General features: G+C 38.4%; 4 protein-coding genes across 5 annotated transcripts in view; all 4 read right to left on the bottom strand.

Annotated features, from left to right (window-relative positions):
• The window catches only part of Gbs-76A (Glycogen binding subunit 76A), a 43,815-nt gene extending 35,716 nt beyond the window's left edge, over window positions 1-8,099 (bottom strand). Inside the window, exon 1 of the mRNA XM_028307746.1 lies at window positions 7,895-8,099. The gene's annotated coding sequence lies outside the window, so the exon portion shown is untranslated. The remainder of the gene's footprint in view (window positions 1-7,894) is intronic.
• Window positions 8,100-8,329: 230 nt separating this feature from the next.
• On the bottom strand, window positions 8,330-10,473 carry LOC114355097 (divergent protein kinase domain 1C). The gene is made up of 3 exons (XM_028307759.1): window positions 10,338-10,473; window positions 10,029-10,240; window positions 8,330-9,936 (listed from the first exon to the last, which is right to left on the bottom strand). Exons 2-3 carry the CDS (start codon window positions 10,191-10,193, stop codon window positions 8,917-8,919), a joined length of 1,185 nt encoding a protein of 394 aa, XP_028163560.1. The 5' UTR covers window positions 10,194-10,240; window positions 10,338-10,473; the 3' UTR covers window positions 8,330-8,916.
• A 1,544-nt stretch (window positions 10,474-12,017) lies between these two features.
• On the bottom strand, window positions 12,018-14,745 carry SRPK (SR splicing factor protein kinase). The gene has a single exon (XM_028307749.1). The coding sequence runs from the start codon at window positions 14,622-14,624 to the stop codon at window positions 12,810-12,812; it is 1,815 nt and encodes a 604-aa protein (XP_028163550.1). The 5' UTR covers window positions 14,625-14,745; the 3' UTR covers window positions 12,018-12,809.
• Window positions 14,746-16,485: 1,740 nt separating this feature from the next.
• On the bottom strand, window positions 16,486-25,786 carry DppIII (dipeptidyl peptidase 3). 2 transcript variants are annotated; one of them, XM_028307751.1, is made up of 14 exons: window positions 25,679-25,786; window positions 25,211-25,335; window positions 24,986-25,138; window positions 24,446-24,673; window positions 23,988-24,114; window positions 23,511-23,799; window positions 23,010-23,135; window positions 22,526-22,653; window positions 21,394-21,536; window positions 20,731-20,842; window positions 20,242-20,374; window positions 18,831-18,954; window positions 17,824-17,971; window positions 16,486-16,683 (listed from the first exon to the last, which is right to left on the bottom strand). In XM_028307751.1, the coding sequence occupies exons 2-14, from the start codon at window positions 25,331-25,333 to the stop codon at window positions 16,502-16,504; spliced, it is 2,016 nt and encodes a 671-aa protein (XP_028163552.1). In that variant the 5' UTR covers window positions 25,334-25,335; window positions 25,679-25,786; the 3' UTR covers window positions 16,486-16,501. The 2 variants fall into 2 exon arrangements, with proteins under 2 accessions (XP_028163552.1, XP_028163551.1); XM_028307750.1 differs by having other exon boundaries at window positions 25,471-25,754.
• Window positions 25,787-26,028: the final 242 nt, after the last annotated feature.

Raw genomic sequence — 26,028 nt, 5'->3', positions numbered from 1 at the left:
ATGACACACCGCCTAGTTTCTGTTCAACTATCTAATGTGTAGCGATTCCCTTTTTTGCGATTGTTATTGTTATCATTGCAGTAATCTAGTTCTTTGTCTTATCAATATTCTCTAATTACTATAAAATATTATAGATAAGTATTGAGCGCACTATGGACAATTTCCGTTCTAGAGCATACATGATAGTTCCACAACTGGCCAAGCTAAGTCCCTACAGTTCAGCTGGCTTTTAACTTTTTTATGATCATAAAGCTATTTCATTTCTTCTACGCACGCCTAAAAATAACAAGTGAAGTATTTTCTAATCCTGCTTATCTCCTAGCCATTCATTTCATTATAAGTAGGTACCATCGTTTAAACCGATGTAAAATACTTATCAGAGACATCCTGCAATAAAAGCTCGCACAAAACACACATCAATGAGAAGCAATCACGATGAATGAAGACAACTTACGGAGTAGCACAAAAAGCTTAACTAGAACGAAACACAGTGATTGTCGCGGCCAATTACATCAAGTGGCACTCATTGTTTGTACCTACCACACTACAGCGAATCATGACCTCGCACAAGACTACAATTTCGTTCAAAACTACTTGACATTTCTAGACTTGAAGTAGTAAATTCAAGACGTTATCATGTCGGTACTTAAATAAATTCATTGCGACAGGCTGAATGTATCTAGGTAGGCTGTAATTCAAATCTTTCAAGTTACTTGACGATTTCAAATTGTACCTCAACTGTAGCCATTTGGGACATCAAAACAAAACAAACTGAATGATTGACTGAAAATAGATTGTTTTCACATTAATTTGACCTTAACTGATAGATAAGATAGTCGTTTAATTACTCAATTACTTAACTTTCCTTTAGAAATGTGGCGTGACGTTTACTTAGGTTTATAGCCAGTCTGCACTCGCTCGGAGCTGATCACCTCGTGTCAGCGCTCGTGCAACTCTATCTGAGTTGAAGTAGTTAAACGGATCGTTAAATCTCGTCACAACTCGTCATCGGAATATTGACTCTTCAAATTGCGCAACAGTTTATATTTACACTGTCTCAGTCTACTACGGCAGTTCCCCTAGAGCAAACCGTAATTTGTCACCATGGCCATAGTAATCTGTCAATGTGAGCTAATAAATTGTCCAAACTATCAACTATTACTATCTCCAATCTAGATCTTGTACCGAATTCAACGACAAGATAATGGATGAACATTCTGAAATAGATCATAATGATATACCGAGTACAATACATTTTCTAATAATGTCCATACTCCGACATTCCTATGACTTGTGCTCATCTCTAATATTTGGCCCCCATGGAATTCGAACTAGCAACCATATTGCTGGTGAATCTACACCACTCAAGAAAAAATACTAGCCAATAATATGCTTGAGTTTGTATTGAGTTTTAGGCATTGTTTCGTAATAGGTGCGTGCTTTCAAACACGTTCAAAATAAAGAGAAGCGATTATACTTGGGCAAAGTTTAAAGGTCTTCCGACCTAACGAGCAGGCCTGAGACGTGTGATCCGATTAATTTATGGATTTGTTTTCAAGAAGTTAACAACATTGTCTACAAATGTCGACAACAATGTTTTATTAGAGCACTAATTAATTAGCTAATTAAGTGGTTTCGTAATCCTAAGGAGCATAGGTAAATAGATAGGTGTAAAGTAAACAGCATGTGTTCTTAATTGTATGGAGCATCCGGGACATTTCCATACAAATCAAGAGTTATTAAAATTAATTAATTAGTACTATTAATACATTAACCCAACACATTACTCTTATCAAGCGATTTATCACAAGTAGGTACATAGTTTTATTGATAGCGCGAGAAAATGCACGTATTTATCTGCGACTTTGAATAAGTTTAGGAAAAATGCATTTGTAAAGGATACCAATATGTAAATTTCGCAAACAACGTGGTAAGTAAGTTTTTTAGATAGATTTTTGTAACTTTAATTTTCTTTCAGATTGTACAGATAACTTTAATACGAGTAAGTTAGAACTCTTTCAAAATTACTGTGAAGCCAAAACAATGTAAACTCTGATAAGTAAACGTGTCGTAAATGCTATGATGCCAGTGCTGCAGTGTCTGGATATTTTACGACTAGACTCTACATAGTCTTCTAGAATAGGTATTGAAGGCCAGTGAACTGGCAAAGGCTCCTGTTTTATTGTTTATAAACTTAACACTTTGTATGTATGAATGGACACGTTTCTAAGAATATTATGCAGACATATTAAGTTACAAGCCGATGCAATGCCCTTTAATTGCTTTTTTAATTCAGTAAGCTCAGTTTAAGTTATGAGCACCTATCTAGGTAAGATTAACCGCATCCAATAGGAAAATTTACCAACAGAATACCTATTCTATTTTGTGGTTCCTATCTGTTTGTGAACAAGAAAGCTATATGTAGGTACCTACATTGAAAGATACTTTAAATCCACTTAATATCCCCCATATCAACGAAACGACACGTTATTATCTCATGTCATGATCAATGACACCTGAAAATATTGCGACAATCTACAACCGATGCTTATTTATAATACTCCATCAGGCAACACTTACGAAGCACCTGGTACATACATGGAACATTCCCACACTTGAATGATCAGACGACATACTTGGCAAGGTACATATGTACTTCTGCCAGCACATACTTCCTATCTCCAATAGCCATAAACATTTCTCGGCGTGAATGTACTAATTGACAAAGCAAAATACCTATGCACCGCCCATAATCATTATGTAAGAAAAGGCGTGACAGAGCTATTAATATTTCATGCATACAAGATGATGAATTTTGTTTATTATTTTATCTCATAAAATATGTCCTGAGTTGACCTTCTATCGAGCAGTGTGTTCTTAAAACATTACACAGTAGTTACTGCGAATATTATCTTACCTATTGGATACCTATTTAGAGGCTTATTACAAAAAGTCAAAACGCCTGTTTAAATTCAATGTTCAACGTGTATTTAACTTTTTTTTATTAAGGTCCTAGTTTTGAATTTTTGCTTCGTAACGGATTAAAAGACCCATGAAAATAGGTAGTACGACTAGGTAGGTACACTCATTCATTAGATTAAACTCAGTTAATTACTATAATTTTACTACAATTAGCGTAGATATTAATCATAAATATTCTCACAAAGATACATTAAATGAATCACCGGTTAATTAAAATGAAATAACGTTTCCTTTCATGTGCGTTGAGATAAATTGTCTGTAAATGATGGACCTGACTTACTTGCGCACGCGCTCGTTTTAAAATTTAGACAAGAAAAATAAACCTGTAAAATCCAGGCTATAAACTTTGCCAGACGCATACGACACAAATCCGGCGACGTCTTGATGGCGCACGCAAATGCAAAAGCCCTATCTTCATTGGACTCAATCCAAAAACCCAAAATATTCAACAATTATTATGTATTTTGAAATTGTCGCACCTTAACGAGTAACAACCCAGTTCTGCTGTTTTAGTGATTCCTTTGTTTTAGACTTCTGTAGAATACGGATCAGTTTAAACAATTCTCTGACCATCATTCATACCTACTGTTCCATAGCTACCAACAGCAGTACAGGAAAATGACTTTATGGGAATGTTGTGATGGGCGTGAAATTGGCTACACGCCTCGAAAGACTTCGGACTCCTGCCGGACCACCTGCTGGGTAATGACACGTTCGAGACACAACTCCAGTGGTTATCTCGCATAAGTGCTGGCTGAATGCCGGTGAGAAGCTGAATTTGCACCAAACCGTTTCCCTGTGATTACAAACTTTCGTTTCATAGGTATACCTAAGTTTAAAACAATAGGAGGTAAAAACCTCCTTTTCTTTCTGGGTTATTGTGTTGTCCTGATTTCATTAACCATCTCAAATTGAATCTTGCATCTAATTTCGGACCAACTGAATGCAATGCAAAGAAATACTTTATGTTCCTAGTTTTTAATGGGCAGTAACTTTATAAATGTATTTCAGTTCATCCTGCAATAGCTCCCAAATCCAATTAGCCCCAACGTCTGCACAATGTACCCACAATCCGACATTGTCCTGAACGAAACATAAAGAAATCACTACAAACAGGATTCATTAAACCTTTATGAACCGTAGCTAATGAATTCAAGACTGGCATTCTAAAGCTGGACTTACTTGAATTGCACATAAACCAAATGGCCAAGCACTTGAACGCTGCAACAGTAGATAATTGAATCAGACCGAGTCTGCTGTAAATAGTACTTCGATTGCAGGCGAAAAACTGAAGTAACGGAGCGATCAGTCTTCTATAGCTCGTATTATGAAATGTACTCCAAATGTATGTAATGTAAATCTGTACTCCAGTAAGAACCCAGTTTTATAATACGGGTCAACGTGCAGCTACTTATACCCCTTAGTTATAGAAAGCTGACAAGTGAATAGACTCCCATGGTGACTAGTCTCGGTGCTCAATCGTAACAACTGCTAGTTAGGGTTTTTATTTATGATCATGACTGACTAGTTGACGTAGAGTAATAACAGTAACAGACTCGTGGAAAATGGGAATGTCCAAGCCATTTAAGGCCATCGGTATTCCAGGACAACTTCAACACTTCGATTATAATCATATTTAAATCTAGTTACAGGGCAACGATGGGTTAATTATGGAGAACCGGTGGTGCAGTGATAAGGTGAATTGCCATGAAGGGTCTTAAGTACGGTGCCTGGTGGAAACAGTGAAAATCGTCTTTTGGGCTACCTTTTACTTAGTGCAGCAATGCAACTAGCAAAAATAATAAGTGGAAGTAAGAATCTCCTTAGCAAGGATTTTGCGGCATTATGTAAAGTACATTCGAGCGACATTGGTAGTCGAAAGTAATATCAGTAATATGAAGAATAACAGATGAAACATACTTAATAATATGTAGATAGAGTTGAACTTATTGGTACTGTTCAATCTCTTGGATGACAGCCCAAAATATTATATGGGAGTTACATGTTACCTACATGACGACTGAGAAGAATGATAACTATTCGACTACGGATTTGACATAGTCATTAGTCATTACTACGACATCATTAGCACGTGCTGCTTTACAAAACAAACAATGAACATGTAACAGAAAGGATTTATATCGTGTGCTCGTCATGTGACTACCCTCGGTCATGCGCGTTTGATTGATTATTTATTAATAGTTTCTACAGATACAATTTAACGTTACCGCTTTTGTATATATATTTTAAGACCCGTATACCTCGTCAAATATTTACTTATGTTACAAATGGGTTCACCACAATGTCCAGATCTGACCTGACATCGACACCATTGGGCTTTTGTCGCTATTTGTTAACTTTAACAAAAAAAAGAATAGTCCATGAGAAAAATTAATTGGACCAGTAATTAAATTAATCAGATGACAATATTTAGGAGTTTCAAGTCCAAAAAAGTTCAGTTGTTTTTACTAATTTCATAAAAAATATTAGCCTAGCTCTAAAACAACCTAAACCAAGTAACAACTCTGTAATAAACTACGGATCGTTTTCACTGATTCCATAGCTAGACGAAACGTTGTAAAAAATGCAGTCAGTCGGTGCAATATTCCAGTCTAGACCAAAAGGTCGGTGCACTGAACTAGGTACTTAAATTACTAATCTACGAGAACTATCCTAGACATTGTACTTTAACAGAATCTTATTTCAACAAGTTATTAGACAGAAAATTATGTGAACACACCCTATACCTACCAAAATTTTAAGTCAATTGGTCCCGGGTTTTATTCCCAGCTCGCATCTGGGTGTACTGGGTGAAGAACTCTGCTAAAAATGGATTGTTACATGTTTCAGCCATAATTACCTATTGCTAGTAGATTCGCATAATTTTTTTATTGTAAATCAATTTATGCTATTATTTTCCTATCTCTGAAAAAATATTTCTTTTAACTAAGATAAACATCGAGCAATAAAGTAAAGCATTTGAATTTGAAAAAACATCAATGTTTCTTTTACAATTTAGTGAATAATTTTATGAATTTGTTAGAGTTAAATAGTTAATACCTATCAGGATTAGACAAGACATGAACATTGAACCAGTAGGTAAGTAATTACGTTTAATAACCACAAACCAAATGAGTATTTTTGAATATAAAATGGTTTACCCTGACGTTAACCCCAAAAACGCCATAACCATTCATCATAACCACAAATAGCTTTTCTCAAATCTAATAAGTAAGTAGGTATTCGTTACCGTTAGGTTCGCCCTGAAAGTAAAACAAAAGCCTTGTAGAGCGCCTAGTAGCTTAGTGTTCGGTATACTTAGTTGTAGTAGGGCTAGCAGGTCTTAAAATTTGAAATTCGGATATTTCGATGACAAAAGACCTAAGACTCTAGGATCTTTTATTTATTTTTAACTAGAAAATCATCGGCACTACTTACTGGCCAAATACTGATTTAGCCGGACACAGTCTGAAATTCTAAATTTGTCGGACAGGCTTAAAAATCTAACTTCCGACTTAGGACACCTGGCTGGTACCCGTAAGAGATCTTACAATCCGACGATCTTTATGATAGATGGTAAAGGTCGCGGGAAGAGCCTGGATGCAGGCAGCGCAGGACCGTTCATCGTGGAAAACCTTGGGGGAGGCCTTTGTCCGAACGAACCGGAAAGCTGGAGGAACAAAGAGGAGCTGTACCTACTTAACCTGGGGAAAAATCAGCACAAGTAGACCGATTAGCACAGGTATTAAGTGATTCTGGCTGAAGCAATACTTCACATCACATAGGTACGAAGTCCAGTTATATACACATTCAATCGGAGTTCTTATACAATTAGGAAATGTCACATGCGGTAATACTAGCTTTCCGCCCACGGCTTCGCCCGCGTGGAATTTTGTGTCACAGAAAAACTTTATCGCACGCGTCCCTGTTTCAAAAACTATCCTATGTCCTTTCCCGGGACTCAAACTATCTCTATGCTAAATTTCATCAAAATCGGTTCAGTGGTTTAGGCGTGAAAGAGAGACAGACAGACAGAGTTACTTTCGCATTTATAATATTAGTAAAGATTTCAAAAATACGTCCTAAGACAAGCGTTTGCTGATGCATGTACCTGTTTTAAGTAGGTAAATGGATATTGCGGATCTTTCGCTTGAACTCTATCTAAGGTGCGCGCATATTTAAATTAAACCAAATATTCAAAAATTTTGGTGATTATTAAGAACCCATGATTATAAAGCTATTGTTTGTAAAAGAGTAAGTAGGTGTTTTAAAAACTTCCGAACTAAGGTTTTTGGAAAACCCGACAATCAGGTACGCGAAGTTGCGAAATGATTAGATCAGTCAGATCAATCTAGGTATATTATGGGAACTATTAGTACAACAACATTTATCTCATTTTATATGAAAGTTACCCCGTTCCTATCGGTCCGAAGGCGTAACTCTCCCTGCTTACCTATACATGCACGCACCCTGACTGCGTAGGAAGGTACAATATTGCTACCTTACGTAGGTAGTTACACCTACACGTGTAGATCCTACCAATCTTTGGCCCATTGCGATTTTTCCTGGAACGGGAAAAGTGAAAATTTAAACAATTAAAAACGCCCTAACTTAATTAGTTCAGGCCCACCCACTGTGGCCTTACATAAGATTTTGTAGTAGGTGCTACTACTAATCTGTGTTACTTAACTGACCAACCTACTTTAACTAACCCACTGAGAGGTCGCTGACCTTTCTACGTTTTCCAAGGTCATGAACTTGTGACATTCAGGATAAAACATCCCACGCTTCCGGTCTTCAAATTGGCTTGATGTCTGACCTAAAAGCACTGAAGGGCCGGAAAATGATGAAAGTAATTTCGCTGAAATACTTTTGCGGCATAAATACAAACACAGATAAAAAGTATACAAACCGGTTTCGGGGTCTGTCTCCTCAATCCGAGGACATCAAGCACTCATCACCTTCAACACTTGTAACTCGCGGCGCGGCGTGGGTCGCGGAACTAACGCGGTGATAACGCAATGAAAGCGAAAGTGCTTTTTGATGTGCGTTGTATTTACAGTTTAACAAGTGTGGCGGCGCGGCATGAGCCGACGACTGTCGGTGAGGACGCGGGAAGGTCGCCTGCCGGCTCGCGCATGCGCCGTATGTCGGCCAGCCAATTTTGCGGCCAACACTGCCAACATCCTGACCTCTGGCAAACTTTCGGCGTAACGGCCACACTTATTCCCAACTACTAATCTTAAAGATGGTGGTTCAACCTCTACTTCGCAATTACCTCTATTTTTTATCTTTACTGTTGGCCTTAATACCTATGCAATGAGGTTCTGAAAATCATAACAAGTACTTGAAGCAATTAATTTATTTGCAACGAGTATTTAACACTGTGCACCATTTCACCTAAATGTTATCACATTTTGAATAGGTACTTAACTTACATTATCTATTTAGTTTAAAAAACTTCTTATTGTCTAGAAAGTTTTCATTAATACTTTTGAGATAAAATAATCACATTAAAAATTGAGCTCGTCATGCCATTTAACTGGCTAAATGCATCCACATTTACATCCAATACAATAAATAAAATTAAAAAACATAATAAAGAAATAAATCCTCACTTATATCCATATTAAATAAGGATTTATCATTTAGCTCTGAATTAAAACAGAGTAGTTAGGTGTCTATTAAATTTGCAGACCTACTGTTTTAATTCAGATTAAGACAAATTCAATTATAAGACATTTACACAAGTGGACCACACAGTTAATAATGATCACAATGTGCAAATTAGTAATAGTATTAACATAATATTTAAAAAATTAATAATACATAAAGGAAAACATAACAGATACATTTCAGAGATTAGCTTAAATACTATCTTAATTAATTGAGATCATAATAAGACTAGAGCAAATAATATCACAGTGCAACATTTTAGGACGATACCAGGTGTGTTAATAAATGGTAGAGCCTAAGCTTTATTTCTTTGGTAGCTCTTGCTCTGGGGGTACCGGCCTCTTTGGAGGGATTTGCACACTTCTCCAACATTTCAGTCAACACTCTCGGGGTTCGAGGACCAACGAGCAGCCCTGGTACCATCACCCTCCCAGACATCACCCAGCCAAGAAATATCCTTTCACAAAACATCTGCAGGTTATTATTAACAACTCCATGCTGACATTTATTCGTTATCAAATTACAAAATGATCTACAGTCCAGGAAATCACAGTCGCTATGCTTCTTACACTTGGATCCATCAGCTGTGATTTTGTTGATCACACTTCGTGGGTGCACAGAATCAAGATCAAGGTACATCACCTTTTTAAAATCATTTGTCACACCAAAGTTGCTAACCTTCACATCACATAGATGCAATGGTTCTGGCAGTCTCTCCTCTAACAGCATCAAGAAATCTAACATCATTATGGACACTTTGACTCTTCTCTCCCATTCCTCTTTGGTGTCATAAAAGGTCATCAAATGCCAATATGCAGATAGAGAATCCAGTTTCTGAACAGCATACATTGAACCACATGACCCAACTAGCCTTGGGAATATTCCATATTTCTCATAAAGAGATAAAGCAAGATATTCATTATTTTGAAGAAGGGACCAAGCATTTTGCATTTCTACTTGTCGACTAATTTGTTTTTGATTATATTGAATATATGACATCCTTTTGGCATCAACAATATCTACAGAAATATTAAATTTTATCTTAATATTGTTTTTCACTATATTTAAGAATTCATTTTCAGAAATGTTTGACTCCCAAGGGCTATTTGATGTTTCTTTGACAGTCTTAAACACTAAGCTTTGGTTCTTCCAGGTACCAGAGAAAATAGTATCTTTTTCCATGTAGAAGGAGTGACAAGAAACTGAAGATATCCCGTCTGGCTCACACATATCTTGACATAGGCTTCCAACAGACTGTCCACTGCCGTAGCTGAGACACTGAAAATTGATAAAATAATTTTCAAAAACTATGTTAATACTTAAACCAAAGAACTTTTATTAACCAGAAAATGATAAAAAAAAATACTTACAATTTTCTGAATATGCATGCGAGGCTGCATATTGATGCACATTAACTTCCATCGTAGCAGAAATAAGAAGGCGCATAACAGACAGAAAAGCGCAAAACATCGACGCTTTATTGATTTGCATAAATGTGCAAAGGACCACTCGCAAAAATATTGCAGTCTTCTCATTTTATTAGCTTCTTGACATTTAGGCGTTCCCAATTTGCAAAGTACAGCTGAAAGATGATATACATTTTATGATTAACATTTCCTAATTTCAAGAAAATTTTAAGAACGAAAATTACAATGCACCTGTCATATTATTTTTCTTACCTTACGGAATTTATTAAATTCCAGATTGATTTGTTCAACTTATACATAATAAAATATTTCACAGAACTCACATTTACAGAATTATTTATTAATTTACGTTAGAAATTAGAATACAAATGAAAATCATACAAATTACAAAACAATTTTGAATTATTAATTAATTTGACATTTTTGACATTGACAATGACACCGCCGATCATTGACAGCTGTGAATCGTCTGTTGTTTATTTTAACGTCTGGTGAGGAGTACATCATTATTATATTTGGAGATGCTTTAGGTAGCTGTGTGTATCTGCCTTATCTTTATGATCTGCCTCTAAACAAAATCGAGTGCCCATTACCATATGGCCATATGCGAATAGTGGCGATTTGCGGAATGATGGGAATGGGAGATGGGAGTATGGGTCAGTAGATGGGACAGCACAATCATGCTTATTATGCATGAATTGGACAAATACATACTATATTGGCTTACTCAATGGATAAATTATCCTTGTAATTTTGCAAATAGAGGGAACGACTCTTTTTGCCCATTAGGCACGACGCCCAACGCCCAATATTGGGAGAATCTCAAGCAGGGGATTGTCTCCAACAGATTTATTTCCCTATAGGTATTTAGGATTTAGGAATTTATGGAATAACTACCTACCCACTGTGGCAAGTGTCCCAGATAATTAAAATAATTTTGAAGGACCTACTCGTAGTCGTAGTACCTCCTGTACCTCTGTGGTAGTACTGGTAGTACCTATTTTGTTATAGTAGGTACCTAAGTACATAAAAGTCACAATTAATCATCTAGCGGTACCTTCCAAAGAGCATGTACCTTCAACCTCTACTCTGTATTATTAAGGTAGTTGAATGTGTGCAGGATACCGTGACACACATTTCTTGTGTAACATAGAACACAATGTCCCATCACAATAAGCTGTGGGAGAACTACACACCACCTACCTACCTCTCTTGTCTGTAAATCCAAGTTATTTACATTATGTTATTGTTGTTGATTACTGGAACGTATTTGGTCTTCAAAGATGAATCATACATATTGTACAGACAACAGCACATCAAGCTACTAAACACCAGTATCTTATGCCATTGTAATAAGGGTGCTTTTACTACAACCATGTTTAGTCTGTCGTCTATTACCTACCTACCTGCTACTGAAATAATGGAATGATAATTATGTAACTCAATCAAAATGAGTAAGCATACAGTTCAAGACACATTATATAAACATTTTAAAACCTGTACTGCAATTTAGACCGTGACACTTTCACTTAAAAAACATAATAGACAAACAGTGTGTGATAACCAACGTCGCTCTGTAATCATCCGATATCTACCTGCCCGGCCGACTACTTAAACTATATTATGCGAAAAATTCGTTGTTTATAACAAAACTAGCTGACCCGGCGAACTTTGTTCCGCCTTAATGGCAATAAATAAGCAGACTTTTTTTTTAATTTCGAACGGGATAAAAAGTATCCTATGTCCTTCTCCTGGCTCTAAACTACCTCCCTGACAATTTTCAGCTAAATCGGTTCAGCCGTTCTTGAGTTATAAGTGGAGTAACTAACACAACTTTCTTTATAGATAATCTGATCTGAATGGTCTGACAAAGTTAATTAAATCTGCCAAAATAGGCTAGGGTTTGGTCACAAAAAGAAAAAAAAACATAGTAAACAAGCTCGTTTCGACTTTTTATTCATGTAAATTTGCAGATATAATTAATACAAATGGTCATGTAAATTGGGAACTATGATAAATTATATAATATTAGCTGGTTAAGAGGACACTGTCTTACTCTGCCTCCAGATGTCTGACGACTCCAGCCATTGTTAATTTAGATGACTCATTGAATTATACAAAAAGGCAGTCTCGGAGGTGTGGCATTACAAATACTGTCTTATTCCTAAAGTTTACATTATGAGATTTTTATTGTGTAGTGATAAAACACAAACTTAAACTATGTGAACATACTACCTGAATGGCTACTGTACGCATGCATGACTTTACATTAGGTTCCTCACTTCTAGGTGGTAGTGCCGAGCTATTTCAACTAATAAATTCCTAAGAGATTAATGTGACAAAACCTATATTGTCTACATGTCATACATCACAATTTTCCTAAAGCTATCTGTACAGTTTGGGTAATTTAAAATTGTCTATAACAATGCCAATGCTATGTTGTGTTTCACCAATGTGTCTACAAACTTGAGCAGCGCGTATCATATACCTCGCTACTAATATTACAGGGAACTTTGTTGTTTAGCATTATTCCAATAGTTGCACACAATTTACTTTCTGGATCAAAGATCGTTAACAAAACAATCTAGATACAAATTAAATAACTCACAAACAAATCCATAAATAAACTTTGATTCAAACATAAATTGCTGAAATACTTTGTATGTTGACACTACTGATTTCATGAATGTACAATCATTCACTAAAGACAGAGAGCAATGTGTACTATTCTTCAGACTCATTCTTTTCAGGATAGCTCGTCTTCAACCATGGGTGCTGAAGGCACTCATAGGCAGTGGCACGCCTGTTAGGGTCAAAGTCTAACATGGGTTTTAGAAAATCAGCAAATTCCTCTGCATCATTTTGACTCCATTCATACTTCTCAGTTAGAACAGACACCAAGCCCCAGGGCTTTAGCCCAGTTATGTTCCTCAACTCACCTTTCTTGTTAAAAAATACTTTTGAATATTTTCCTGATGCTGCAATACGCTTGGGAATGTCTCCAAGTAATTCAATAATATGAGCTAAATGATCTTCATCCCGGGTGTAGCCATCTCCTGAATGAGGCTCAAACAGGTAATCTCCAGTAGCTAATTCAAAAGCCATGCAGGCTGTGCTCCAAATGTCAGCAGACGTTCCGTAGCCAGCACTCAATAACACTTCCAGGGAGCGATACTGCCGTGTTTGGATATCTTCAGTAAAATGCCTATGCACCCAGCATGCATTGCCTAAATCAGCAATTTTCACTTCTAAGTCACAGATATCAAATGCTGGATCAGGTTGCTTATCCATTGACTTCTCTTTCATTGACTGTGAGTTGAGAGAAGGTGGTGTGTCGGTCATCTCACCCTCGGACATGGGTGTGCCAGCGTCATCACCACAGCCATACTGTTTGCTCCGCACCTGCACTGCTTCAGCATCAGTATCAAATGCTTCGTCATCAGCTCTTCTTATTATTTCACTACACCCATTCAATGTAGCATCATTTTCAGAGCGAGTATCAATAACACTAGCTTCTTCTGGAGTCGGTGGTGAATCATCATTGTCCTGAGACATGGGAGCAGACTCACTGTTTTCAAGTTTCTTTTGCTCTTCCATTTCTTCTATTTGCTCCATTTGTTTTTTTAGCAACATTGACTGACGTTTAGCTTTCTTCTTTAACTTTTTCTTTTTATTTCTGCTCATTTTAGCTGTCACTACCTGCTCTTGAAACTCTTTCGGGGCAGTACTAATGAGGGAGTGTGGTAGTCTTAGGCCAAGAGTGTGCAACTCAACGGCCTCAGCTGCAAGTTTACGTATGTATGTCTCATCTACACACACCAACACATTCTCTGGTTTAATATCAGTGTGTATTATCTTACACTTGGTGTGGAGGTAATCCAACCCCTCCAGCACTTGACGTATTATTGTTTTGACGTTTTCCCGTGGAATACCTCTGTAGTTGGACTTGAGTATCAACTTGAGTAGATGATGGCCCAGCACTTCAAACACCATGCACACATGCGTTCCATTGACACCAGTAATTTTAAAATCGTTGAGAAGTTGCACGGTCTTATTCCTTTTCGGGTCGGAAGGGTCGCTGTCGCGTACAGCTTTCAATATTTTAATTTCGTCTAGAGCCGTCTCCGTGAAGTGGGGCGCCGATTTGACAACTTTCAGCGCCGTGAATCTTTTGTCGACAAGATCCCAACACAACCATACCGTCGAAAAATGACCCCAACCCAATTTTCTAGTGACGTGGTATCGACTCTGGAACAAGTCCCCAATTTTGACAGGATGATATCCACCCTTACAATAGTCGGCGCTGTCTTCCTGTTCCTCATCGTCACTGGTGTATTGTTCGTCCTCGTCTTCTTCGATCGTTTCATTGGAAGAACTATGTGTCGGTTCCAAACGGTTTTGATTTTGGTTGCGCAGCCCGTTTCCTTGTCCACCACCGCCGTGATCCTCCTCACGGTTTTTCTTCTTGGCTAGTTTATGTCGTTTCTTCTTCGCCTGAATGGCGAGTACTCTTCTATTTACATCTGATTTAGAACTCATTTAGTAAATTAAAACACTTTCAACAACTTGCAATAAATATAAAATTTATCTTTTCATCTCAATCTTTTTGTTTGAGTATGGCGGCCGGTCGCAGAACAAAATGCGTTCGAACATGAAATGAAAGATGTTGCTAGGATAAAAAATATATCATAGACAATAAATGTATGTTTTTAATGATCTTAATAAAAAACAGGAGAATCTAAAAACAGCCAAGATATTGCCAAGTTGATAAATGATATCATTGTTTTTTAATTATACCTTTTTGTACCTTATTGAATTTCAAATGATTAAGTACAATAAGATTAAGTACAAGTTAGTTTTATTTGTATACGAGAGCTTATAGAAACACAAAGTTTTATACTACATGCATCATAACATAACCTCGAACTGAGCCCCGATTACGGTAACTTTTTTTTAACGTCAACAATCCAGACACGCTTCTCGATTCTGCGATACGATTGGTCGTTCAACAGTGTACGTCAGCTGTTTTGACCAATCGTATCGCAGAATCGAGAAGCGTTTCTGGATTGTTGACGTTAAAAGTTACCGTAATCGGGGCTCTGAACCAGTCAGTTAGTTGCATTAGAGTAGGCGCACACCGTTGATTTTTAGTTGGCCGATAGTTGTGTTGTGCCCGATTTTAATTTGTATGAAGAATCGGCCAAATCGAATCGGCGTAGTGTGCGCACTCCCATACATGCCCATACTGATCAACTGCCCACTGCCCGACTAAACTGGACTAAACTATCGGCCGACGAAAAATCAACGGTGTGCGCCTACTCTTAAGCGGTAAGAAGCATACAATTTTAAACGATTGAATTATCCTTAGTATGAACGGAGCAGAGTAGAGAAAGTGTCGGGGCGTCAATTCTTCTAAAATATTTGATTAATTATTATGGTTGTAGGCTTAGATTAATAAAACCTAGATAGATAGTCAGTGCACGAAAGGTGAGGCAGTTTTTAGGGAGCCGGCACGGCTCACCCGTAAACGTCACATGAACTGTCAAAGTGAAAAATTGGTAAACACGTCCGACGAATTTTAATTAATTAAAACGGTTTGTGCTGTGTAAGGGNGTGACATGTCAATAAAGTTTTCAGTTACTGTTGCCATTAAAAGAAATTAGTACCATTAGTTTTCGCAACATGGCGAGGGTTTTTATGTTCCTGGTCAGGCTCTAAAAGTAATATTAAATGAGAGGAAAAAAAAGTCTTCGCATTTTTCGAAAAGTAAAAAAATACTCCTAGCGCCCGGTCCCGTCCAAGCGACTGTACTGGCACGGTAATACTATCTATACAGTATTCCAACTCGGCCATATTTTTGAAATAAATGTCAACAGTCGCGCGGTACGTCACAGTATGACAACATGCGATAGGGCTGCCCACCTACAGTACCCAGTTTAATTACATCTGCCTACTTACAATTTCTATCTAGTTTTGTGATTGTATTTTTTATTTAGTTAGACAAACAAAATACTTTGGGAATGGAATAGGCTAAAAATGTGTGTAACTTTGAAGATCGCGCGCCTAGGTGCCGTTCAGGACACTACTTCGAACAGCTGTTGCTAGCCTCTCGCCACGTCGCCTGTAACTTTGATGGCCTGTACCTTCACTAGGAAGTCACTTACCATGATGCGTAGTATTGGGATTTGGGTTGCACGAAGATGTTGCGCGGCTGTTTGTGCAGCATGACGATGTTCAGGACACTACTTGTCGAACTGCAACTGTGCGACTGGCACCCGCAGTGAGTGTGCGAGCGCGACAGCAACATAATTACGTGCGAGCGACAAGGATGGGTAGCTAGGGGTCATTGGACAAAATTCTACGTGCTCACGGACCGGGCTTTAGTAACTTGGATGGTCTGTACCTTGACTAGGAAGTCACTTACCTTCATGTGTAGTGTTGGGCTGCACGAAGATGTTGCGCGGCTGTTTGTGCAGCATGACGATGTCCCGCCAGCGCGCCCATACCCCGTCCAGGCGACTGTACTTGTCGAACAGTTGCTCGCCGCTCGCCACGTCGCCTGTAGCCTTGATGGTCTGCAACTTCACCAGGAAGTCACCTGGAAGGAACGAATAATTTACGTGGAGGGTAATTGCTTGGGAAGAATGGAAGATGTGCTTGAATAACCAATATTTCCGATCCGAAGTTGAACAGTGAGAATCACCTAACTATCATCTATATCAATAGAAATAACGAAATTTGATTGTTTATTCAAACACATCTCTCAACTTTGGCGGAAACCGGGTTTTACAAGTATTGGTTCTTTATAATCCTCCTATCATTAACGTCGAAAACAATGAAACAAAAATTTAAAGTAGATCTAAACAAATCTGTTGTTATTTTGAACTGATAAATAATAGAGGGCCTGTCCACTTTTCTACGTCACGTCAAGACATCGTCAACGTGGAACGGTGCGGTGTCGTGCCGTCGTCGTAAATCGACGTGGCTAGGGTGCACTCGCTCAGTTAGCCCAATAATAAGAGTCGTATCTTTTGTAAGAACCTACCAATGATCCTCTTGCCGTCTGTAGCGAGACGGTCCTTCTGTAGAGTGAGCAGCAGGTTCTTGCCGGGCTCGGTCTCGGCGACGGTGAGCAGCCCGGCGCCTTCTAACTCCAGGAGGCGCATGAGCACAAAGCGAGTTGCAGTAGCACGCAATAGACATGCAAAAACCGACTCTCTTGTATCACAATAAGACCTATCAATTATCCTCTTGCCGTCTGTAGCCAGTAAGTAAGTAGCAGGTTCTGTTAGTATGCAAAAGATATGCTAAAACCAACTCTTTTGCAAGTAAATAAGACCTACCAATGATCCTCTTCCCATCCGTAGCGAGGTGGCCCCTCTGCAGCGTTTTCTTCTAGCAAGCAATAGTCATACTAAAACCGACTCTCTTGCACCTACATAAGACTTACCAATGATCCTCTTGCCGTCTATACCCAGTGAGCAGCAGGTTCTTTTAGTATGCAAAAACCGACTCTTTTGCAAGTAAATAAGACCTACCAATGATCCTCTTCCCATCCGTAGCGAGGTGGCCCCTCTGCAGCGTTTTCTTATAGCACTTAATAGACATGCAAAAACCGACTCTCTTGTATCACAATAACACCTACCTATGATCCTCTTGCCGGCGGCGCCAGGCGCCTTTCTGATAGCACGTAATACACATGCAAATATCAACTCTGTTGTAACTGAATAAGACTTACCAATGATTCTCTTGCCGTCTGTAGCGAGACGGTCCTTCTGTAGAGTGAGCAGCAGGTTCTTGCCGGGCTCGGTCTCGGCGACGGTGAGCAGCCCGTCGCCTTCTAACTCCAGGAGGCGCATGAGCACGAAGCGGGCACGTGCGTGCGCCTGCACATAAACGTTATTATGGTAATTTAATAATAGGGTTGACAACCCCTGTCATTTGACACTTTTTATGCGCTGTTATAACGCGATTTTGCACCTATACAAACGTCATGATAGGTACAGTAATTAACATAGTGTTGACACCACCAGTGATTTTGTTGTTTTTATGAGCTTAGTTAATTAAAAGCGAGCGATTCTTTTATAGGTGTTGTATGGTTAACAAGTTATGACTATAATATAACTTCACAGTGTGTGATAACATAAATATTAGAGAATGTTGTGACAAATATCGGAATATCAGCATGAAATGATAAATATTTCATGACGTTTATTTTGGAATTTTTAGACAGCGCGTCTCCTACAGTGGCCACTGTACATTTTAGCAGTGAGGTCAGGTATCAAAATTAATTGCAAATCAAAAAATCAAATATAGTTGTTGCAATTCACGAGGGCGAGTGAGCTTTCCATGTGTGGTGGCTCGCTACTGTTCGTTTTTCAGTTTTGATATACATTACACTATCATTATGTACATGTAAACACACAATTAAAGCTCACTCGCCTTCGTGAGTTGCAAGAACTATAAACTATAGGCTTCTTCCACAATTCCCCGTTGACAATCCCAGTCAACGGGGAATAGTGAACTTTTTGTTCACTAATCCCCGTTAACGCCAAATGGAGCTTATAAAACTTATAATGGGGGAATAATGAATTAAAAAGTTCATTAATCCCCATTACGTTAAAAATAAAATCCTAATATAACGGGGATTAATGAACTTGTTAGTTCATTATTCCCCATTATAAGCTCCAATTGGCGTTAACGGGGATTGTCAATGGGGAATAGTGGAATAAGCCGGAACTATACCTGCAGCCAAGTCTTGGTGGAGGGCTGGTACATCTCGGTGGCCTTGGCGGCGCCGTTCCACAGCAGGCTCAGCCAGTTCACGTACGTCACGTTTTGAGCCTCCTCGCCCTCGTAGCCGAAGATTCTATCAGAGTAAATACAAATGAGTAGGTCATCTTCATAGAAACGCCCGAGCGCGGTTAGTATGTGAGCGCGCCAATACGTATGCGGCGCGCGACACATTGACAAAATTTAGCGTGGATTAGGTAAAGGTAGCAGGGAAGCGCTGGACGCAGACCGCTGCCAATCGATCAACATGGAAAGCATTGGGGGAGGCCTATGTTCAGCAGTGGACGTCCTATGGCTGAAATGATGATGATGATGAGCGTGGATTAGCGGTGAGCGGCGCCGCATACGTATTGGCGCGCTCACATACAAAGTACAAACCGAGCTCGGTGCGTTTCTATGAAGATGACCTACTCATTTGTATTTACTCTGATTCTATCACATTAAATAATATTGATCAACTAAAGAGATTAGAAATAAGACATCTTCATTATGAAGCTGAGAACTTAGTTGGTAAAAAGTTTGTTGATAAGCTAAGTTTTAAAAAGTCCTATCAACAATTTTACGAACAATGAAAAGGAGTTTTTAGGTTTGTTTCGATATTAAATTAAGTAGCATCATTATTAAATATTTTTTATTAATTAAGTCTACAGTTACAAGAGTAATGGATAAGGTAAGGATTGAATAAATTAAAAGAGAACGACACACAGAGATACATTCATTTTATCTGCCACGCCCATTTAAAAAAAGTATTTATTATTTTTTCTAAACAATGTAAAAGTATACTGTGACGTAACGTCTCTGATGCTAAAAAATGTTCGATATAATATCACAGAATAATAATAAGTACTACGTACAGAAGTTTTACTTCGCGAAGGTATTTAAAAAATGTATGCTCAATGTCACTATGACACAATATGGTGTAATTTAGCGTGTCTCAAGAGTCGATCACCATTTTGTTGACAAATGTCAGTGATCAGCACTGCGCCGAAGCTATAGGGCTGACTTCGGTAAAATGATGTGACGTGAGGTGCCAAACTGCAGAAAATGGCGGAGGAAATACATAATTTAGCATGAATTATCATGAATAATATTAACTACTTATTTACCTCTCAGTGTCTTCAGGTAACTTAAAAAAGTACATTCTGTATTTTTATTATCATTTAGGCAGTTAAATACTGTACAGTATTTAGTACACCATTTTTTCCATCATACACAAGAATACGCGTGCGTGAGTCAATGCTCGCTCGTATGTGAGGCCTTGTCGAATAGTAATCCTGTAGGGGGCCATCGTGCGTGTTTTGTTTTCGATGTAAACTCGCGGAGATGAACAGGCCTGGTAATATACACAAAAGAGGTGACTCACTTGAGTATCTCGGTATCCAGCGAGAGGTAGAGACCGACGGCCTCGGCGCGGCACTCCTCGAAGGCCGAGCCCAAAGTTGTGAACTTGCTGTCATATGTCTCGCCGTCCGTGTACCATGACTCGATTTGTTTGCCTAACAGAACAATAAAGGATGAAACATTTTGTCATTCGATTTTCAACATTATAATAAGGTGGTGAAGTTCAAATTACATTGTAGTAATTCATAGAATATGTACAGAGAACTTGCTGTAGTAAGTTTCATCGTCCGTATACCATGACTTGATTTGTTTGCCTGTTGTTAGCAAAAAAAGAATAGTCAACCGATTTACAACCTTATTATAAAGGGAGACAGTTCAAAATCAATTAGAGAAATTTATCGAATATACAGATTATAGCATACTCTTGGCAATCAAAAGGACTTGAAAAATCCTATTCTGCATCAATTAGTACCAAACTGTAGGTATGTATAATCCACCATGAAGAACTGACCTGTTAATGGATTCTTAACTTTCTCCTTATCAAAGTTGAAACTGCCATCGGCGTTTTGACGCAGCAGTTTCCCGCTGCCGTGGCCTAGCAACTCGTGTAGGCCTACTTGTACCTGTTCAAATGGAAAATTAAAATAAAATACGAGAAAAAAATTAAAAACCTACTTGCAAAATGCAGGAGAACCAAAGTAACCGACGAAAATCAAGTGGCAGTGGGCGGGGCACATAGCTCATAGAGACGATGGCCGTTGGGGCAGGAAAGTTCTCGAGTGGCGACCACGGGCTGGAAGACGTAGCGTGGGCAGGCCTCCTACTAGGTGGACCGAAGATCTGGTAAAGGTCGCGGGAAGAGCCTGGATGCGGGCAGCGCAGAACCGTTCATTATGGAAAACCTTGGGGGAGGCCTTTGTCCAGCAGTGGACGTCATTTGGCTGAAACGAACGAACGAACTTGCAAAATGTAAATGATTTGTATGAGTTTTAGGCCCGGAGAAAGAAAGAAAAATATACTTTTATTACTTTAGGACACCCAGATGTCAAGTAAAATTGAGAAAAAAGTAAATGAATGGCACCAAAACAAACGCCAATGCAATGGTGTCGCCATCATGGTGATGCTCATTATAAACTACACTTTCATTAGAAGTAATGTTATGTCCAGAACCTACCTCAAAGGAGGCCACCCTGTATTTTTCCAGCAGTTGCTTGTCGGAGTCTGAAAGGAACGGGATGACGGACTCCTTGTACGCGGCTGGGATGACGTTGCCGAGCGACACGTTCTTGAAGCCTTCGTTTTGGCGGATTTCATCGTCTGAAATCACAATAAAATTACATGAAATTAAGGTGAAAAGTATGCTCGCATAAGTCGGTCTTGCGGTAAGTCTGTAAGAGGCGTAGCGTAAAAGAGGAGCCACAAGAGCGTTGCGTCGCCGTCCGTCAATTCAACGCATCGTGTGGCATATCGTTCAGTTTTATATGTAGAACGACGGAGCGTCACCGCTCAGTCGACGCACATCTAACGCACCGCACAGACATAGCCCGTGTGGCATCTCTCTTATAGACGCGTATTCCTCTTTTTACGCACGGTGTAAAAAACTACAGAGTAAGGGGATATGCTGAGCACAACTTATCAGCTATTAGGTAATTGACACAGAATCCATTTAAGGTCTCTTCTACCCACTACACCGTATCATACCATAACAGTGCTAGGAACGTGTCAGGCACGGAAAGCAACACGATACGCTCTACTATGCCCACTGAACGGATCGAAAATATTCTCGCCGACATTTTGTTGACGCTCCGTGCATGGCACGCGACGGTGTTGGTCGGTGACGGAACGGTCTACTGGACTAGTATTATATTATCTGTGCTACTGGGAACAGTGTCATACTTTTCAATACAAATAATATGTATTTGCCTGACACGTTCCTAGCACGGTCATGGTATGATACGGTGTAGTGGGTAGAGACCTTTAAAAGTATGCTGAAAGGTGGTGTTAACTACTCTATTGTCATCATTCCGCAACTAAGCACTGACTTAGCGGTATGGTCCTGCAAACGGACGACTGATGTCGTTTCAAAACATTTGAAAGAGCCTTAAAGGTTACACACTTATCAACCCAGAAAAGAATCAACACCGTATCGACTTTCGCCGCGCTGTCAACCGAGGCGAGGCGTTTACGTTGCAGTACGGAGTTTTATAAAAATAATACTGAACACGTCCAGTTGATACGTTTACGATCCGTTTCCGGGTTGACAAGTGTGTTTCGTCCTTAAAGATGTCTTTATTAGTGTGACTTACAGTTGGGAATGTTGATCCCGGCGGGAATCCCGCTGCCGGAGAACGTCAGAACATCCAAGCTGGTGAAGTCAGGCCGGAGGAACGAGTCCTTCTCCAGATCCTCGCCCCATGGCAGCAGTTTGATGAACCTATTGATGACGTCATTTATTTATTTAAAACTTTATTGCACGTAAAATAAGGTACAAATAGAAAAATGGGTGAGTCCTAGTCAAAAAATGTGTCAAAAAGAAATCGAATAGGCTCGTATTTATTTTGATTATTTATACAAATGTCAACTAATTGAACGGTCCATTAGTAAATACACAAATAGTAAATATTCGTGGTGTGTATGAGTTGGTGCAGAAAACATGATTATTTTATTATTCACTTCAAGGAATTTAAATGGAAAAAAAGACAGTTTCTTGTGACTCTTATAATAGTGTGTGTGAAAATAGGAACCATGGGAGAGTAACTATAATGTATCTTAGGTATATTAGTGACATACCTCTCAGCGCCGTCGACGAGGTCTCCAAACTTCTTGGACATCTCCTTGTTGACCATCGCCACGAAGCCTTCGAACTCACCGCGCTGTCCGGTCGGGTCGCGGTATGTTTCAATAAAACCTTGGTACCTGAAAGTTAGTATATTTTACAGTTATTTTAAATTTGAGAAGAAATACGCTAAATGAAATGATTCAACATGTTCACTGATAAATTCATATTTCAAATGAAAGTTAACTAACAATTTGAACAACCAGCCCTGAAATTAATATTTTTTAAGATGATTCCGAAGATGCACTAGTGGAAATTGAAATAGGTAAAGCTTGTGCGACGGGCGCCCGCAGTGAGTATGCGAGCGCGACAGCAACATAATTACGCGCGAGCGATAAGGATGGGTAGCTTGGGGTCATTGGACAAAATTCTACATGCTCACAGACCAGACTATAGATTGTTTTTATTTCTGTCTGTAATTTCAGATAGTATTGGTCAGCATCAGACATACATACGTTTCAATAATAGGTCCCTTATCCTTGATCCAGTATCTGCTGCCTTCTTTGTGCTCATCCAAATCGCCTTCCTTGAAACTGTTGATGTAATGTTTTAACATGTTCTTCTCATTTTCATTCAAAGCATACTCCTTGGCTTTTTCCAGGTTTTCATTCACCAGTTTGAGGAGAGGGGAGTAGTCTCCCCTCGTCACTTGGAAGTAGGCGTTCTTGTATTTTTCTTTTTCCATGGTTAGCGGTGGTTTAGATGAGGTTTCGACACTCGCCAAATGAACAGTGTACAAGGGCACTACAATTAAATAAATAAAAAAGTTATAAAGTCTCAAAAATACATACAAAAAGTTTCATACGTCAATAGATGGCACTAAATGTCAAGTCATGGTAAAAACCTGGCCATAAACAAAATAAGAAGAAGAAATATTATTCTTTTAATAAAAGTCTTATGAATGAAAGTCATGAAAAGCACTTGTTACATACGTCCATCATCAGCTGTGGTCTTGAAAGTCCTGCATATGTACGCTTCAATGCGCTTTGTCTTCATCCAGTCATTCACTAAGTTTGAGTCTGCCTCAGTGCAGTTACTTGAGAAGTATGTTGTTACACCCTGAAATTTCATACATTTTAAGGAACACTTTGTTAAAAGAAACAGTTCTTTTATAAAAAAAAGGTACAGTTGAGAGCATATGAAACACATTTTTATTGCAAATTGGAACTTACTAAAACTACATAAGATGCTACATGTTTAGGTTCATGTGTTTTGTACAATAAAAAAAGTAAACAATGCATAATCTTTTAATAAGACTGATAAAGGACTACAATATCAGTGTAATCAGCAGATGAATGAGAGCTAAACAAATATGCACACAAATAGTGTGCAATGCGCATACTCTTGAATGATGCCCATGTATGGGCAATATCCAAGCAAACTAGATTACCTTGTCAGCCAGTCCGAGGCTGGTCAGTCTTGGAGTGAGGCTATAAATAGCATTCTTGTTATTCTGCCAGAGCTTTGTTATATGAGTGGTGTCATTTTCAAAAGCTTTCGACGCCTTTACAATAATCTCAAAGGATTCCTTCGAGAGATTTGGAATAATTTTTGTGTCCCCAAACCCTTTGTAGTTACCACTGTTGGCAAATATTCCACCAGCATATACTAGGAAAGCCTGCAATGATGAGAAAAATGTGGTGTAATAGACAATTGAATTCAATGGTTGTTTTTGTAGAAAACCACAATCATAGAAACTTTATGATAAAAATTGATACAATGTTAAAAGGATGTGGTTTACTATCAATCTTAAGTGAACTAGTTTTGATAAAAAATTAGACTATTATCACAACATTCAAAGTTATTCAAATATCTAGGTTAATTTATTTTTTTAAGAATGATTCTAATTTCTAATTAGAGTGCTAAATTAAAAAACCTTCAATAAATAGTAAGAAACTTGCACTATCTTAGATATTGATATAATATTCACCTGAAAATCATCTTCACTGGCTCCAGCTTTCAGTGCAGATTGTTTGAGACTCTCCAGAGGTTCCCCAAGGAATATCCGGTGTAACAGTGAAAAAATTCTTGGAGATTCGGGGCTAGTTTGGAGAAGCACTATTAGCCCACCATTCCAAGCTGCCTGAAAGACATATTAACATTTACATACTTTGAACAATAGAAAGGGAGATTAAGAAAATGGTAAGTGACTTACGTGACTTAAATAATGAGCATACAGTTTCTCCTGTTTAGTCAAGTTATTAAAGGCTTGTGAACTATCCAGTTCCACAAATCTCTGATTATTTGGAAGTAAAAAATTTGAGTTGTCTACAGCCATTGCTGAAATAAATGTAACAACATTGGTAAAATTTCAATAAAAAGCCTTTGTTTAGATCACAAGAGGCTTGTCATTAAGCGAAAATAAATAGCTACATAAATATGCTACATATTATAATAAGCGTATATTTTACTGACCATTAACTACTTTATTCACTTGTGGAGTTTTAGACTGAAGTGTTCCTGTAGAGTACCGATTACGACAACTTTTGTTCGCCAATGAATCAGATTGAATAGGGCGCCGGCATTTTATAAGGTTAATAGTCAGTGTACGCAGCATTGATAATAGTGTCGGGCGGCTAACTTTTTATAAATGCTTAGAATATATTATTCCACAAATACTTACTGTAATTTTTAAGATTTTACGATAAAATAATTAATTTTTTTCGCCAACAACAAAACTGCAATGTTAGATGATGTTTAATAGGTTATGTGATGTTTTCGGAGGTAGCTCTCTGTTTTATTTTCTTTTACTAATTCTAAAAAAACAGATTTTATTTCTTTTATCTTTTTGAAACTTTAAATAAATAAAATATCTGATTTTAAGCACCCTTTGATGAGCCCCTTGGTCTTTGAGACAGTAATTAATCACAGAAAGTGGAAATAGAAGTAAGTAAAATAGGTAGTTTGGAAAATAATAAACTATCTTCATAAACTCAACCCTTATGTCACGCTAATCAAAGTAGAGGAGGGGGC

Source organism: Ostrinia furnacalis, unplaced genomic scaffold, assembly GCF_004193835.3.
Source record: "Ostrinia furnacalis isolate ACB-3 unplaced genomic scaffold, ASM419383v2 OfSCF2340, whole genome shotgun sequence".
NCBI classification, from domain to species: domain Eukaryota; kingdom Metazoa; phylum Arthropoda; class Insecta; order Lepidoptera; family Crambidae; genus Ostrinia; species Ostrinia furnacalis.
The sequence above is the reverse complement of the archived record's forward strand: the minus strand, read 5'-3'. Positions and strand labels throughout refer to the sequence as shown.